This window comes from Anguilla rostrata, chromosome 2 (genome assembly GCF_018555375.3).
Source record: "Anguilla rostrata isolate EN2019 chromosome 2, ASM1855537v3, whole genome shotgun sequence".
In the NCBI taxonomy this organism is placed as follows: Eukaryota; Metazoa; Chordata; class Actinopteri; order Anguilliformes; family Anguillidae; genus Anguilla; species Anguilla rostrata.
This window is the reverse complement of record NC_057934.1, coordinates 42,100,577-42,114,865: the sequence shown is the minus strand read 5'-3', so window position 1 is coordinate 42,114,865 and position 14,289 is coordinate 42,100,577. Positions and strand designations below refer to the sequence as shown.

At 43.2% G+C, this 14,289-nt stretch overlaps 1 protein-coding gene across 1 annotated transcript in view; it reads right to left on the bottom strand.

The window, feature by feature from the left end:
* capn15 (calpain 15) overlaps positions 1 to 10,441 on the bottom strand; it is a 51,787-nt gene extending 41,346 nt beyond the window's left edge. Inside the window, 1 exon segment of the mRNA XM_064323336.1 lies at positions 6,909 to 10,441. Coding sequence (XP_064179406.1) covers positions 6,909 to 7,087 — 179 coding nt within the window. The 5' untranslated portion in view covers positions 7,088 to 10,441.
* Positions 10,442 to 14,289: the final 3,848 nt, after the last annotated feature.

Below are 14,289 nucleotides of genomic sequence, written 5' to 3'. Positions count from 1 at the left end.
CGACATCATCATGAAAAAGTCATGAAAATCAGCTGCGTTTCTGGTAGGCTGTCTGTATTAGCCCAATCCTTTTAGAGATCATTTGCCAAAAACACAAGATAATCCACTTGGTTAGATGCAAGTGCCACATGTTTTTTAATTTATTTACAATGTTCCCTACTGAGGAAAAAATATGCTCTGCCTGAACAGAAGTGCCTGGCATAGGCAGGTATGCACGTGTTACAGCAGCTGTGCAATGGCTTTCCACTGCAGGAGATGATTCTGGTCAACCGGCAGTGGCACTTACTTTCCATACACCATCACCATGCATCACCAGCAGAACATGACGGTCATTTTTTAAAACAAAGTACCTCATTGGCTGTGCACCAGTGGAAAAAATTGTCATTCTGAAGCAAATGAGAATGTTTCGGAACCCAGGCCTGCTAGATATTCAGTGCGCATATGATTTCAAAACATTGCTTTTTGAAACTAATTTGAACAATTTAAAAAAATGTTTTTTATTTCCTATTGGAGGAATATTCAAATTTCAAATCTCAATCTGACAGCCCTAAAAGCCATTCAGAAACCATTTCGGTAATTATATGACCACGAGTCTGTGAATAGTCTTTGATAACAGGAATAAATTTACGTGCCTTTACAGTCATTTTATAACAACATCTCCTATTGCTAAAATAACTCATTTACTAGGGTTTCCCATGGTGCCTCTATGTTTCCTGCCCTTGTGCACACAAAAACTTTTAATTGTTATTGTTTGTTCCATTTCATATGCAATCGAGAAACCGCAGCGAATCGTTCTAGGGGGACTGCATTTCTGATGATTTACCCAGTAAGAGCAAAACCATATACTTTAGGCTCACATCCCCCCATCTCATTAAACATGAGCACTTACACCGAAGTAATCTATAATTTACTCCTTCCGTCAATAACAGCCCAGATGCATTTTTAAGGCTCACACGTAATGAACATGTATGCGCCACGCGACGCAGCAGTGCACTTTACGGCTCCGTGCCCGCCTGTCATTTCCTACCTTCTGAATAATGTCCTAGTCGAGAGCAGGAACCCAATACCTGAGGGGCACGGCAATATATCTTACTCTACTCGCTAACTTTAAATTGCGATTCAGAGCCGTGGTCCCACCAGCTCAATTTGCAATTCAGCTCTAATGGCTTGCACTTTTCCACATCGTTCGCTCTCCCACTTACATCGTTCATATAATAATCACACAAACACAAAAGCAGAATCGCAAAAATGCCGAAGACGGTGCCTCCAGAGCCCGGTGCATCACGCGATTAGAGCTCAGGAAATTTAGACATCAGCATTCTCGCAAAATCCGCGGGGTTGCTAATTGGTCTACGGCGTAATTAACGACTGCGTAACAGAGGTAATAACTAAGGCAAAAGGGGAGTCAATTAATTGATAAATCAATGTCAGAAATGGGTCCTTGGTCACATTGATTAACAGGACTACAATAAGTCATTTTAAACTACAACCACAATGATATTCACCCTCAGGAAAAATTCAAAGATGGTAAATGTTCTGCTGCGTGATGCAACTCAAGGCGGTTGCTGGTGGTTGCGGGAAAATAGCGGTGCAGGACTCGTACAATGACCTGTTGTTTAAGCTGTAGAATGATACTGCGTACAAGTGGCCATGCCAAGATTCACAGGAGTGTAGCATAATGGGGTGCCCTTGAGAAAGCTACTTAACCTGTACTGCTTCAGTACATATCCAGCTGTATAAATGGAAGCAATGTAAAAAATGCAAAAAGCTGTGCAAGGCGCTCTGGATGACAGCATCTGCTAAATGCCTGTAAAGTAATATAAAAACTCCTCACCTGCACATCTTCACAAGGACTGGCCCGAATAATGAACACTGTAGCACACATTGCTCAGGGCAAAAGACACTTTTAATGAACAGGGCGGAACTCACGTTTCGACTTCTACAACATCTTCCTCAGAGTCAAGAAACCTGTCTGGTCTGGGAGAAGCTTCCGGGTAAGGAGTTTTTACTCTAGTTTGACCGTCGTGGCAGGTGAGCACCTACTCAGTCCTCTTTTATTTAGCTGGCTTGAAGCGCACTGGACTTCTTCTTTGCTAGCAAAGTAATGTATTGTATTGTATATATTGTAATGGATCGTAATGTAATGTAATCACTGATCACGCTAACTCAGGATACTGAGGTTTTTTACACAGAAAAAAGGAGCCAAAATATAGGAAAAAAATACACTGCACTATAAATAGTTTTTTTTTTTGTAAAGATTATCACCAAAGAATCTCACCAAAATAATTACTCCTGCTTCTTTGAGCCAATCATCTTTCTGTGTCTGACATCTATTTTGTTTATTGATCATCATATTGACACAGCTGTTGGTAGCACTGCAAGATTAAAAAAAGCGCTAAATTTGTATGAAAAGTCAAAAACGAGATGTCACGTTCTAGCTAACTTGCCCAACATCAGTCAATTAAAACTGAAATCGCTCCTAGAGTTTTTTTATTTATTATTAGCCTCTGTGGCAAAAATTCATATTGATCAAAATGCCAAAACATTATTTGTTACTTATTTCCTCCTGCTACTTCATCTCGCTTCTGTTACAAGTGTCATCATAAAATTATGAAAGAAATATAAGTATTGTGTTATTATTGTGAGTTGGTATATTATGGCAAAAATAGCTATTTTTAACAGAAAACAAGTAAACTAGTGTACAGTAAAACACAGATTTTGAAATATCCTGTGTTCCAAAAGCCCAGTATTCCATGGTCTAGCACGACCACTGGCAATGTAAAATAATGTAATGTACAGTAATTGGCGATGATCTGAAATTCACTGCCCCCAATATGGGCTGAGAAAGGCCATACACTGCATGTTTCACCAGTAATTCTGGGAGCCTGAAGGCTTTCTGGTATCAGAAGGGACCCAAGCCCCAAGTGGAGACAGGGCAGTGCAGGTTCACTCCTCTCCTGTGAATGAAACCCAGCTCAAGACAGAAGCCAAACAAGCCACACATAAATACAATATTATTTGCAAGAGTAAGACCGGTAGAATCTCATCGCGTTTAACAGGGCACCTCAGGCTGCTCTCTTTAAAATGAGTAATTTACCTCGCACGCAGTTATCCTTGGACATGTGCACTGCAATTGTAACTTTAAGTGACTTAGTAAAATACAGAACAGAAAAGAAAACAGTAGGCAACTTATTTGAAATTTAATCACAGCACACGTATTTAGTGGGACGCGTGAAGCACGTACAAACAAAATTGTGCGTGACATGTTGAATAATACATACCCAATCAAATAAACACTAGCTAGCTGGGTGTTTATTTTCTTAAGGAAGTACCCATATTGTGCCTTTTATTCATCCCCATAATGCCACAGAGAAATGAATCTCAGAAACGTGTAATTATACAAACATTAAAAAAACATTACAAGCATATTTAATTGGCGAGCGTGTTTAGAAATCAGAGCACGCTCACAAAATGAACCAATAGGGGTGCGATTCAGCGTCAGCGGCATGCCAACACGCGACGCTGAATATCTATAAGTCTAATGGCTTCCCACCAGAGTGATAAATGAGTGCCCCAGAGACGCGAACGCTGAAGCACGTCGGACATAAAAATCCAGTGAAGTGAGTCCGCCCAATCCAGTGGGCCCAGCCACAACCCAGTAAGAGGAAAGCCAGTGGGCGAGAGCCACGGGAAGATACCAGGCTTCAAGTTAACCCATACATTCGGAGGGCACCTCTGAGCGTCTCCAGTGCGGAAGCTTCCGCAGACACGAGGTCATACCTGGCGCTCCGCAGAGTGGAGAGGGCCAGAAGTACGGAGAACAGCTGGTCCGCCGACGCAGGCGAACACCTCAAGAAGGTCCACCGTGCCTCTGCAACCACTAAAGCAGACGCGCACCAGGACCGCTAGGGCCCTGTAATTGCTCTGCCATCTACAGCCATGGTGGGGTTTTTTTTTTTTTTTTTTCAGTTTACCCACAAAAGCATTACATACAGCAGCAGCCTCAGATTACTTCAGAAGGGGAGGGCTAAAGGAGCAGAGTGGAGTGTTTCCTTTCTGCTGGGGGATCGCGGGTCACAACAGCAGAAGGCACGAAGAACAGACAGGGATTAGCCAACGCTGTTCCAGGAACAGAACGGTTTGTTAAATTTCATTCAGCCCGTAAAGCTCGAAACTAGCGCTCAGACCCTCGCGGGTTTCTCACGGATGAATATAAAAAGGATTACAGGCTCATATTCGGAAAACTTGTAAAGCACACTGGGCTATCGGAACTCCAGGTTTTCTTTGCTGAGGACTGTTAATGTTGTTTTATGGCAGCACTGGGTGCTTGCAAGACTGGTAAAAAATAACAATGATTTATTTAAGTGTTCACAACAGAGGTTAAAGTTAAACTTTTGTGTTCGAAACCACTGGAAACCAAAAAGGCACAATGCAAGGCTAATTACTAATTAGTTACTATAGGGAAGTAGGAAAAAAACAAGCTGAAGAATTAAACAAACAGTCTTTTGTTTTCTCTGGCTTCGGGTCCTTGAAAACCATAAAAAGTGACTCGAAAAGAGGCACGCTCACACTTTGTTCAGGGATCAGCTTGGCTTAAATTAACCCATTATACAGAAATGGGTTTCACAACAGTCTGTTGTTTCTGTATTTCATGCTCTATGACTTGGCCAATCCCATTAGACTCATGGAGAAATATGTGCCTTTACACATCGTTCGCAACAGCAACCCTGTGAGATGCTGTGTTTGTGTGTGTGCTGTCACGTGCGCATGCGAGCGTGGGCAGATACAGTCACCGGCGCGTGTGTGTGTACATTCATATGTGTATGTGAGCGTGTGTGTGTGTGTGCGTTCTTTCACGTTCGTGTGTGTGTGAGTGCGTGTGTGTGGGCACGGTTATGTGTAGGTGTATTTGTGTGTGTGCGCGGGTATGTGTGCGTGTCTGTGTATGTGCTTTCACATGCGTGTGTGTATGTGTGTGTGTGCACGGGTGTGTGCGCGCAAGCTTGCGCAGCTAACTGAGGCCGGCATGTGATTGGCGACAGAAACGGAGGCTTGTTGCTATGGGGATGCACACAGCGGAAGAGGTTTTCTGAAACACTCAAGGAGTTCCGTCTATGGCACACGAGATCCGCACACAAAACCAGCGAAACATTTCAGGCGTTTTCCTTTGGTCTCCTTTCAGAGATATTCCGCCCAGCGTCGTCCTTGTTAACTCCCCACCACTACGCTCTTCCTTATCTGAAATGCTACAGTGCCAGCAGGAAAGGGACCAAACAAAGCCTCTATTCTGATGCTACACCTCAGTGTTCAGCCCCTGTCGCTCAAAGTCTCCCTCCCTAAGATTTAAAAATAGCCGCCGTTGCGTGTGCTTCGCGCAGCGCTCATCTTGCGTGCGGACAGGCCCTTCTTTAAGTGAGCCGGAAGGGCAGAATCACTGCTGCCAAACTACCAGAAAGGCCGGCATGTGTGTACATGCACAGAATTGCACTATCATAGAAGGGCACCAAAAGGATGAAGTGCAGATAAGAGTAAACTGCAGGGAGATGTACACGCTCCGGCGCAGTCAGGATAAATAATGACCTCCAGAGAACGGCAACTCGATATTGTATCAGACAAAACAAAACAAAGCAAATAGATTGGGAGTCACATTGACTATGAACCAAATATCCACTTCCTTTCGTGTATCTTCTCTCCAGGAACACAGGGCTGATAAAGACAGACAAAATGCCCCCCCCTCTCTGTTCTGCGTAAGAGAACATTTCTATTATCGGGGCTTGACTCACAGTGGACCTTTGGCTCTGTAGCATTACTGAGTTCTGTGACCTACGGTAACCTACGGGGGTTACGTCACACATTGAGGTAGAAGAGCAGAGTCAGTGCGAGAACAGGCAGCGTTTTAAAGGTGGTTCAGAGCCTGTAGATGAGCCCAGGGGCGACATCGTCAGCAACTCCCGAAGGGGTCAGTCGCATAGTGTGATCCTGACTCTCTCTGGATCGCAGTCGAAAACAGCAGAAGTCAGCGACACTGAATAAATGGACTTCAAAGAATTTGTGATTTTAGATGTGGATCGGGCCAATTTTGTTAGCAATTTGGAAATGAACAGGCTTAGCGGCTAAGCCAACCATGCATTTTATCAAAGAAGATCAGTGATGGGCCACTGGACTACAACTCTATTAATTACAGGCGGTTTGCTCTGTCATTCTTGCCATCTGTACATTGGCAGCCCGTCTGTTAGCGTATGCTTTACCGCAAAGGTCAACAAAAGCTTTCTGCTCGTCTTCTGAAAGGAACAAACCGCGTAAAAATCACAAGCCATTTCATCTGGTAATGGTCCAAAGAATTCCCCGCACTACAGAGGGACTTCTAATCAATCCCCCCGGTGCTGTCGCTCTGACGCGACGGCGAGATCCAATCCGAGCGCGGCGGAGGCGAGGAAATTACGGTCAGGAGTTCAAGCTTGGTAAACAGCCAGGACCGCCACAGTGCACCCGAGAGGGGGGGGGGAGAAGACTGGCACAGCCGGGCCCATCAATCCCCCTGCCCCGTTCTCACAGCCGCGGTGTTAAAATGAAATATTCATCCCGTTGTTACAGAACACTGCGGGGTTTTCTCGTCGCGAGCGCTTACAGGCGGGCCGCTCACACTCAGACCTGACTGTACGTTTGTCTTTAAGGAGCAGCGAGCTTCCCTTCCTTTCTTCCATGCAAAGTTTCCTGCGACAGCACACACCCTTACACCGGTGACACGGAACCGACGGCGGTTTCTCCGGATAAAATCCCTACATCAGAAGCAACTCTCAGCTACACACTGCGTGTACAGGTGCACCTCAGGATGCACCTTTCAGCAGGACCCAAAGGGCCGGCCCGGCAGCGGGGGTGGGGCTGAAGTCGGACAGACGGGTGCTTACCTGCGCTCGCGGTGCGGGATGGGAGCCTGCTGTTGCCGGGAAATGAAGGTGGTCCCCCACACTGGGCTGCTGTGGCTGTTCCTGAGCCAGCCCATAGGGGGCGACGACGGGTAGGGGGTGCTGCGGAACCCGTGATCCGACTCGGTCTCTGCGGTGAGAGAAGACGCCGAGCTCCCCATCGCCCTTCCTGGGTCACGGGGGTTTCAGAGCCGGCCCTGGGGGTAGCCTGCTTCTAGCCTCTGTCTCTCCGGGGAAAGCACTACTAATGCACTTCTGACAGCAGCCTCACACATACAGAAGGTCTGGAGAGTGAGAGATCCCAGGTGACAGAGAAGCAAGCCTGTTCATCTATCCTCAGACACGCTAAGGCTCAGAAAGATCTGACTCCACAGACGCTGCATTTCCAATGGAACAGATTCCTCTGGCAATGCCACAGAAAGGACTCCCTTCCGTGCCTGGTGAACGCTATCACCAAAAATTCCAACAACAAATAAATCAAAGGAAAAAAAAATCATTCAAAGCACCTGTTATCTAAACGCGATTAAAGTTCAAGGCCGGGATAGGTGTTTCACCAAACAAGGAAGTCTAGTTTTGAATGTCTTTGTTCTTTGACAAAGTAAAAAAATAAAAAATAAAAAAAAATATTGGGACAGCTGAAGCCAAACCTTCCACCCTGAAGAGGGAAAAAGCCACTTTTATCCTTTAATACCTTCTGCTGTGAAGCAGCACAGCTCCGTACCAGAACTCCACATTAGCTGATGTCAGAGTTCAGTCCAGTCATTTCAGTGTAGCTGCCTTCCAGAGACCCCCAGAGATAAACTGCTTATCCATGACAGGAAGATATCGAACCATTGCCTCGAATTTGGGGGAACTACCCACGAGGAGGCCAACTACAACAGCAAGTTTGCACTATGAAAGGTTACAGGTGTAGCTTTACTCGCGTTCAATCCACACAACTTAAGCCTCTTCAATCTGCCCTACACAAGAACAGACACCAATAGATCATGGGGTTAAACAGAATCGACTGTGGTTCTGTTGTGTTGGACTTCAGACTGACAGGATCAGGGTAGCAGGGTCCAGGCAGGATTACTGATCATTAAATCCTAGTCCTTTGGTAAAATCTTGTTACAGTCCAGAATGGCCAGGAATTAAAAATACCCTTCCTTTGTTTGCTTGTTCTCCATCTGTTATGGTGCCTAAAAAGTTCATTAAAGGTCCCAAAGTGCATCATTAGACTTGCTCGTAATTCTGAAGCCCCATTGGATAATCTTCTTTGCCTACATTTAAAAAGTCCAGTTTGGTGTGTGAGTGCGATCTCTGCCTCCACTGTGGTGAATGTCCTACTACCCACAAATGTACCACGAAAGCAGAGCTTCCAATCTGGTGATGCAGAGATGCCTCCAGCAAGCTTTCAAAGAGAATATCAATCCTTCCCCTTGCGTTTTCAATCCCAGAGAAAGTGCACGTTGTCCTCCCGAGCTGGCCTTTACTTCACTTCTCATAGCTCGTCAGCGTTAGCAGAGACTGTAAGGGCAGCAGTGAGCTCGAAGTTCCACATAGCTGTACATGCTACATGAACCCAAAGTGCACTTAACTACGATTACTGCAAGACGGAGAGGACATGTGTACACACTGGAAAATGTTGGGTTACTGTTATGAATACGTAAAAATAAATTAATGAAAACAGCCGGAGAATAGAAAAACTGGCATTTTCATAAAATCAAGTTTCTGACAGTAGACGGGTTACAATTAATCTAAAAAGAGCTGCCTCTCATCAATTGTCAAACCAAAACATGCCTAAAACGTCTACATTTACATTTTAAAATGATGTCCAAAGTTTTGTTTTTATTTTCAGACTGGATCCAATTTAATCTCGGTATAGATTGTAGATCCCTTGCACATTCCGTCTGAAATAACGACGATGTTCCTTTCCCAAACAATGCTGCTACATTTGCGTTATGATACAAGCGTTTAGAAGCTCACCTTCCGGATTTTGCACCGTTGTACAGCTGCCGCAGAGCATTAGCGAATCTCATTCAAATGACAGTCTCATTTCAGTAGTAATTTCAGCCTTGGACTGAAGCAATCATGTTAGGGAGTCCTTGTCCTATTACACCATGCCCCTGAGGACCATCCGCTCCAATAACGCCAAGTGACAGCATTAGAACACAATCAAAAGCAAAACGTAAACACAGGCTACTGTTTATGATTATAATAGTGTCGACTGAGATGTTTCAGCACTGAGCGACAAACATAGAGGACACTTCATGAACAGCGCAGATAAAAATAGACACTTTGTCCTGAGGCACAGATAAAGACCGGGGTCGCGTGTAGATAGCAGGTGAGACCTCTCCGTTCTCCATCTTTAAACGCACGACTTTATTTCAGTTTTATCCACTTCACAAGACCAACTCGTGTGTGGGGAAATACCCATGTGTCAACTCAAAAGCACAGTGCGGGATATAATAAACTCGCCGATTACTACTGTTGGGTACACACTGGCTGCTGCATCGAATTGGCGCGTGAAATGCGCTATTTAATAGCCTACTCGCGTATTTTAAATAAGCCTCACAAGTAATCCACATTTTATGCTATATTGACCCTTATTTAATTAGAATATACACTTTTGTTTCTTTATGTCAAACAAGCCTACGACCGCTCTTAAGTTTTTGGCAATCCGTTTTAAATCATGAATATTCTCTCTGCCGTTGTCAATCATTAAAACACTCTATAGCGTCTTTGTTTACGATATTGGCAACATTCAATTGCTACATGGGTATTGCGTTACGCGGTATGAATCACTTTGCACGTTTTAGAAGCTCACCCACCGTCAATCACATATAATTAGCGGTAGCCCACTCCAGGGGCGACGTTACATTTTGGGTCGGATACTGAAGAAACCATTCTCTCTGTTCTGCATGCAGTCTTCCACTTTCCCGAAACTCGTGAGCCAGTAAAATAGGCTACACGGGAAAAAATATAATAAAGAAATGTGAAAATAAGCACAAGTACTTTTAAATAATGGCTTATTTGTCCGTGTTCTGTTTATTATTCCAATTTGCTTTCTTCTGCCCGCTCGAGCTTCGGACTTTCCTCTCACAGTTCCATCGTACAGGATGCTGAACATTAGCTGACTAGCTAATATTATGAGACACCCTTACTTCGACCCTCTCGCCGCTTCAGAAACACAAGTCTCCCCACTGCGCAGATCCATGACGGGTACTGTATGCCTGTGCACCGATGTGGTTTCATTGCATTGTATTTCTATTTTTCCATGTCTGTATTTCTCCCTCAGTTCATAGCAGCAAGCGTAGTTGCAATCTACTCCTTCCAGCGGATTGCTGCGAGTCAGCAGGACGCATGCGCTCAACGAGGTTTTTAGAAGAGCGAACCAGGATTGAGAGCAGCTGGGGAGGGCAGTCACGCATATATAGCTCCTTTTACACAGTGACGCTGGATATTATAAAAATGGAATATACATATTAAGCTACAAGGACATCCTCAGTCCAACACAGAAATCGATGTCACATATAAAACGTTTGTAACGATGGGGGTGGAATTAAGAGCAGTACAATATAGACTAGGCTACATTAAATTGCATTTATGTGAGTCCATCCTAAGCCATCCACTAGTGCAACCTACCATTTAATATGCATTATTCTAGATTCGTTGTTTTATTGGATTAGGATTAGTCTTAAATCAATATTCTAATTTGTAAAATATCGCGCTTGTACGGGTTTTTATTCTTCCAACTATAGTTGTCTATCGCAACTCAACACCAAAGGCAATACTACACCGCGATCGTGGCACGTACTGTAATATGCACGGTAGGCTACTGTATTGCTCTTTGTGTGATTGCCAGTGTTCGCCGTGTTCCAGTGGCTACCGTTTAGAGATGACCTATGGGCCAAGTTGAAGAACAAAATTGAGTCCACAGAGCGTTCACATGCCCTGTGAAGCACTTCACTTCACCGGCTGGCTGATAAATGATACATCCCAGCTGAAGAACACCGTGTGGATCTACTCAGTTTCAAGCAGTCAACATGAACAAATACAAGACAGCGGTGAGTAAGCATAACTGTAACCACTCGACCCAGCATGCGGTCCAGCATGCGAACCGCACTGTCTCTTCATGAGAAAAACTAGTAACAATGTGAAAAATGACTCAGTGTTGTATAACAGAAGCGTGATTGGGCCCTTATCTGATTTATAACAGTTGATTCTTTAGTTTAAAAAAAGCCTCCAAAATGAAAAGGACGTACTACAATTAGAGGCGATTACTCACAACTTTGTATTTGTACAAATTACCATTAGGAAAAAGCTACAGGAATCCCCTTGATAACTAAAAACTGGCTGATGTATTACCCCTTTAAAAAAGGATCACGGCGCCCTTAAAGAACAGGCAGAGAAAACGACAAAATTATCTTTATAATGTCACTCTGAAGGGGAAAGCAGGATGTGATTTAGTTTGCAATAAATGCCAGCCTCTTTAATATGCAATGAAGATTGTCTACTCTTGTAATTCTGGCTTATTGTATCAAGTGGTAATACACTGTCACATAAAAGAGGAAATATATTATAATAATAAAATGTGATTCCAACCCCCCAAAACCCAACAGTCCTCATAAACTATGGTCATTCAATGATGTTATTATTTTGACAACAGCATAATTACAAATCTGAGATCCCATCTCAGTGGGTGGCTTCCATTCAGAACATTTAGGTCACATGTCACTGAGATGACATGGCAGAGGGAGAGGGAGGGAAATGCAAGAGGGGTCTGAAGCACAGGCCTGTCTCCTGACATCAGCAGTCCTATTTCATACATAACACGAGTGACCTTCAATGGCCGAAACAATGTTTATTGTTTCATTCATAAAATATACAACACAAACAGTACGGGGGGCATGAATACATGATTGTCTCTTACAATTTACTGCAATAACAATTTGTATTTCTTACAAACACTTTAATACGATTGGTTTCTATGAAGACTAGGAAAATCAGACATTAGGAAAACAGATATCAGTTTAAGGACCTTGGAGAAATGAGCAATAATTTGAATAGAAAAACATTCCAAAATGCAATGCATGAATGCCAAATTCAATAAAATGTATGGCAGCTGCAGGAATCAAAAACTACCCTACAATTTAATTTCAGGATGCACCTTATCGGTATCAGCACATTGGCTTATGAGAATTTGACATTCTTGTATGAATTTGGATAAACTGTCCTTATGACTACCCTCCTGGTTTACAGTGCCCTCCAAAAGTGTTCACAGCCTTGATACAGGCTGCATGAAATAAACAATGTCGGCATTGAGCTATTTGAGTTTTTTTGCCACACACCTCATTGGTTTCATTGGTCACTCTCTTTTGTAAAGCAGATTCCTCACCTAAATTTCAGTTGTCCATCAGCATGAGGCCGGTAGAGCCTGCTTTGATTGTAAGTGTTGGACAATGACCACAGTACACCACTCCAGACATCCACACTGAAAATCCAATTTAATGATGATTGACAACAATGAACCAACACTGTCAAGTTATACCAAAAAAAAAAAAATTAAAATGGAGTAAAAGATTAACTGAAATTAAAGGAAAATGTACGGTTCAAATTTTATGACCGAATATATCATGGTCAATTTTTAACAGTATGCTCTGTTATTGCGTGGCAACGCTTGATGAAATCTTCTCAATATGAAGAGACATCTTTCTTCATGGTTGGTTGGAATGGGCATTCATCATTTTGCTTTCTGCACAGTAACTGGAAAGACTCTCTAAACTCTGTCCAAGAACAACCCTAGTGTCACTGCAGAGCTGTTTTCTTGTGCACATAATTTTTAATTGACAAGTTCAATAGAACAGTTCTTGTCCAAGCCTGGAAACAAAAGTAAGTTTTGTCAATTTTGGAATGGCCAACTGTCTGCAACCACAGCCACATACATGCAAGAATTCGGGAGAGTGAACGTTTTTTTGTTTCAACCAAAACCAAACCAAACCAAAATTTCAACCAAATGCAGTTTCTTTTGGATTGCATCTGAGTTGTAATATATTGTGAGTTTCTCCACAAATGCTCTAAATGCTTTGATATGTTGGCTATTTCTTTTATTCACTGTGCTGTACATCTGCTAAGCCAGTGCTCGGTATCCATTTTTTAGTTGTATTTTATGGTTTGCTTCATGTATCCTGATTACTCTGATACCGGCAGATCATTTCAACTTTTGCCATGTTATGTGATTAATGCAATTTTGCTCCTAAACACTTGTTGCTCAACAGCTCCCAGAGCTCTGCCAGCACAGAATTTGGTGAGATTTCCACTTCCAGGTCCACAAATGTGGAACAGAAATCGGGGGACTGGGAATGGAATGATACCACAGAATACCAACCGACACACTTGTTTAGCATGGCTGAGGTGGGAGTTTTATTGGTAGGTCTCAACCTTGCTCCATTATTGCATTCCTTAGAACCACTGTGTAGCACAACCTTTTCATGACCAATGCAAAAACTCTCATCATTTTGTCAACTTTGGGGGAAATTGCTTAGCAAATGGCACACGCGCCACAGTGTTTCCACTCAAAATCACTCAAAAATGCATCCAGAAAATGGCGGATGGCATCCACCTGCGGCTTGTGCCCCGCTGACAAATGATTCCCACTCGTTGTTGGCCTCCATACAACAAGAGCAGAGTTGATGTTTATGACAAGTGTTTATCTGTTGTTGTTTCGTGTGCATGTATAGATGAATTTGAAGCTGTGCAGAATATATTGGATCAATCTGCATGCAGTACCCCAGGGGGATACTGGTGCACTCGGAAGCTTTGCTAGGATTTTTATTGGGCGCACCATCCATATGCTTACCTTCCTCTCCATGCGTTGGGAAAATTAATTTATTTTATGAGGGTCTCAATTAACTGCTAATTGCATGGTTACTCAGGTGAATGTGCTATTCCAGTGCCAATGGTGACCCCACAAGGATAATGATTGTAATTTAAGATTAACTCTCTGTGGGTTGCAAGGTTTACAAAAATATGGTGATCTTAGTCTTAGTTTCCCTACATCAACAGGATTTCCATCTTTGGCCAGTCTACCACGTGAATGTTTCAAGCTGAATTTTTTACTCTGCTGTGTAAATGGGCTAGATTAAAATGTGAGCATATTATAAGCACCCCCTTCCCCACTAATGATAGACTCACCTAGTTCAAAGAGTTTACATCAAAGTTTTTCCTGGTTGAACCCCATTATATGGGATAATTTTATTTCTGCATAATTTTAATCAGACAAATCTGTATACATTAAAGGTGGGTCTCAAATTTTGAGTTTCAACCAATAAAATATACACAAAACCATCCGTGAAACAACCATCTTTTGGATTTTGGAACCAGT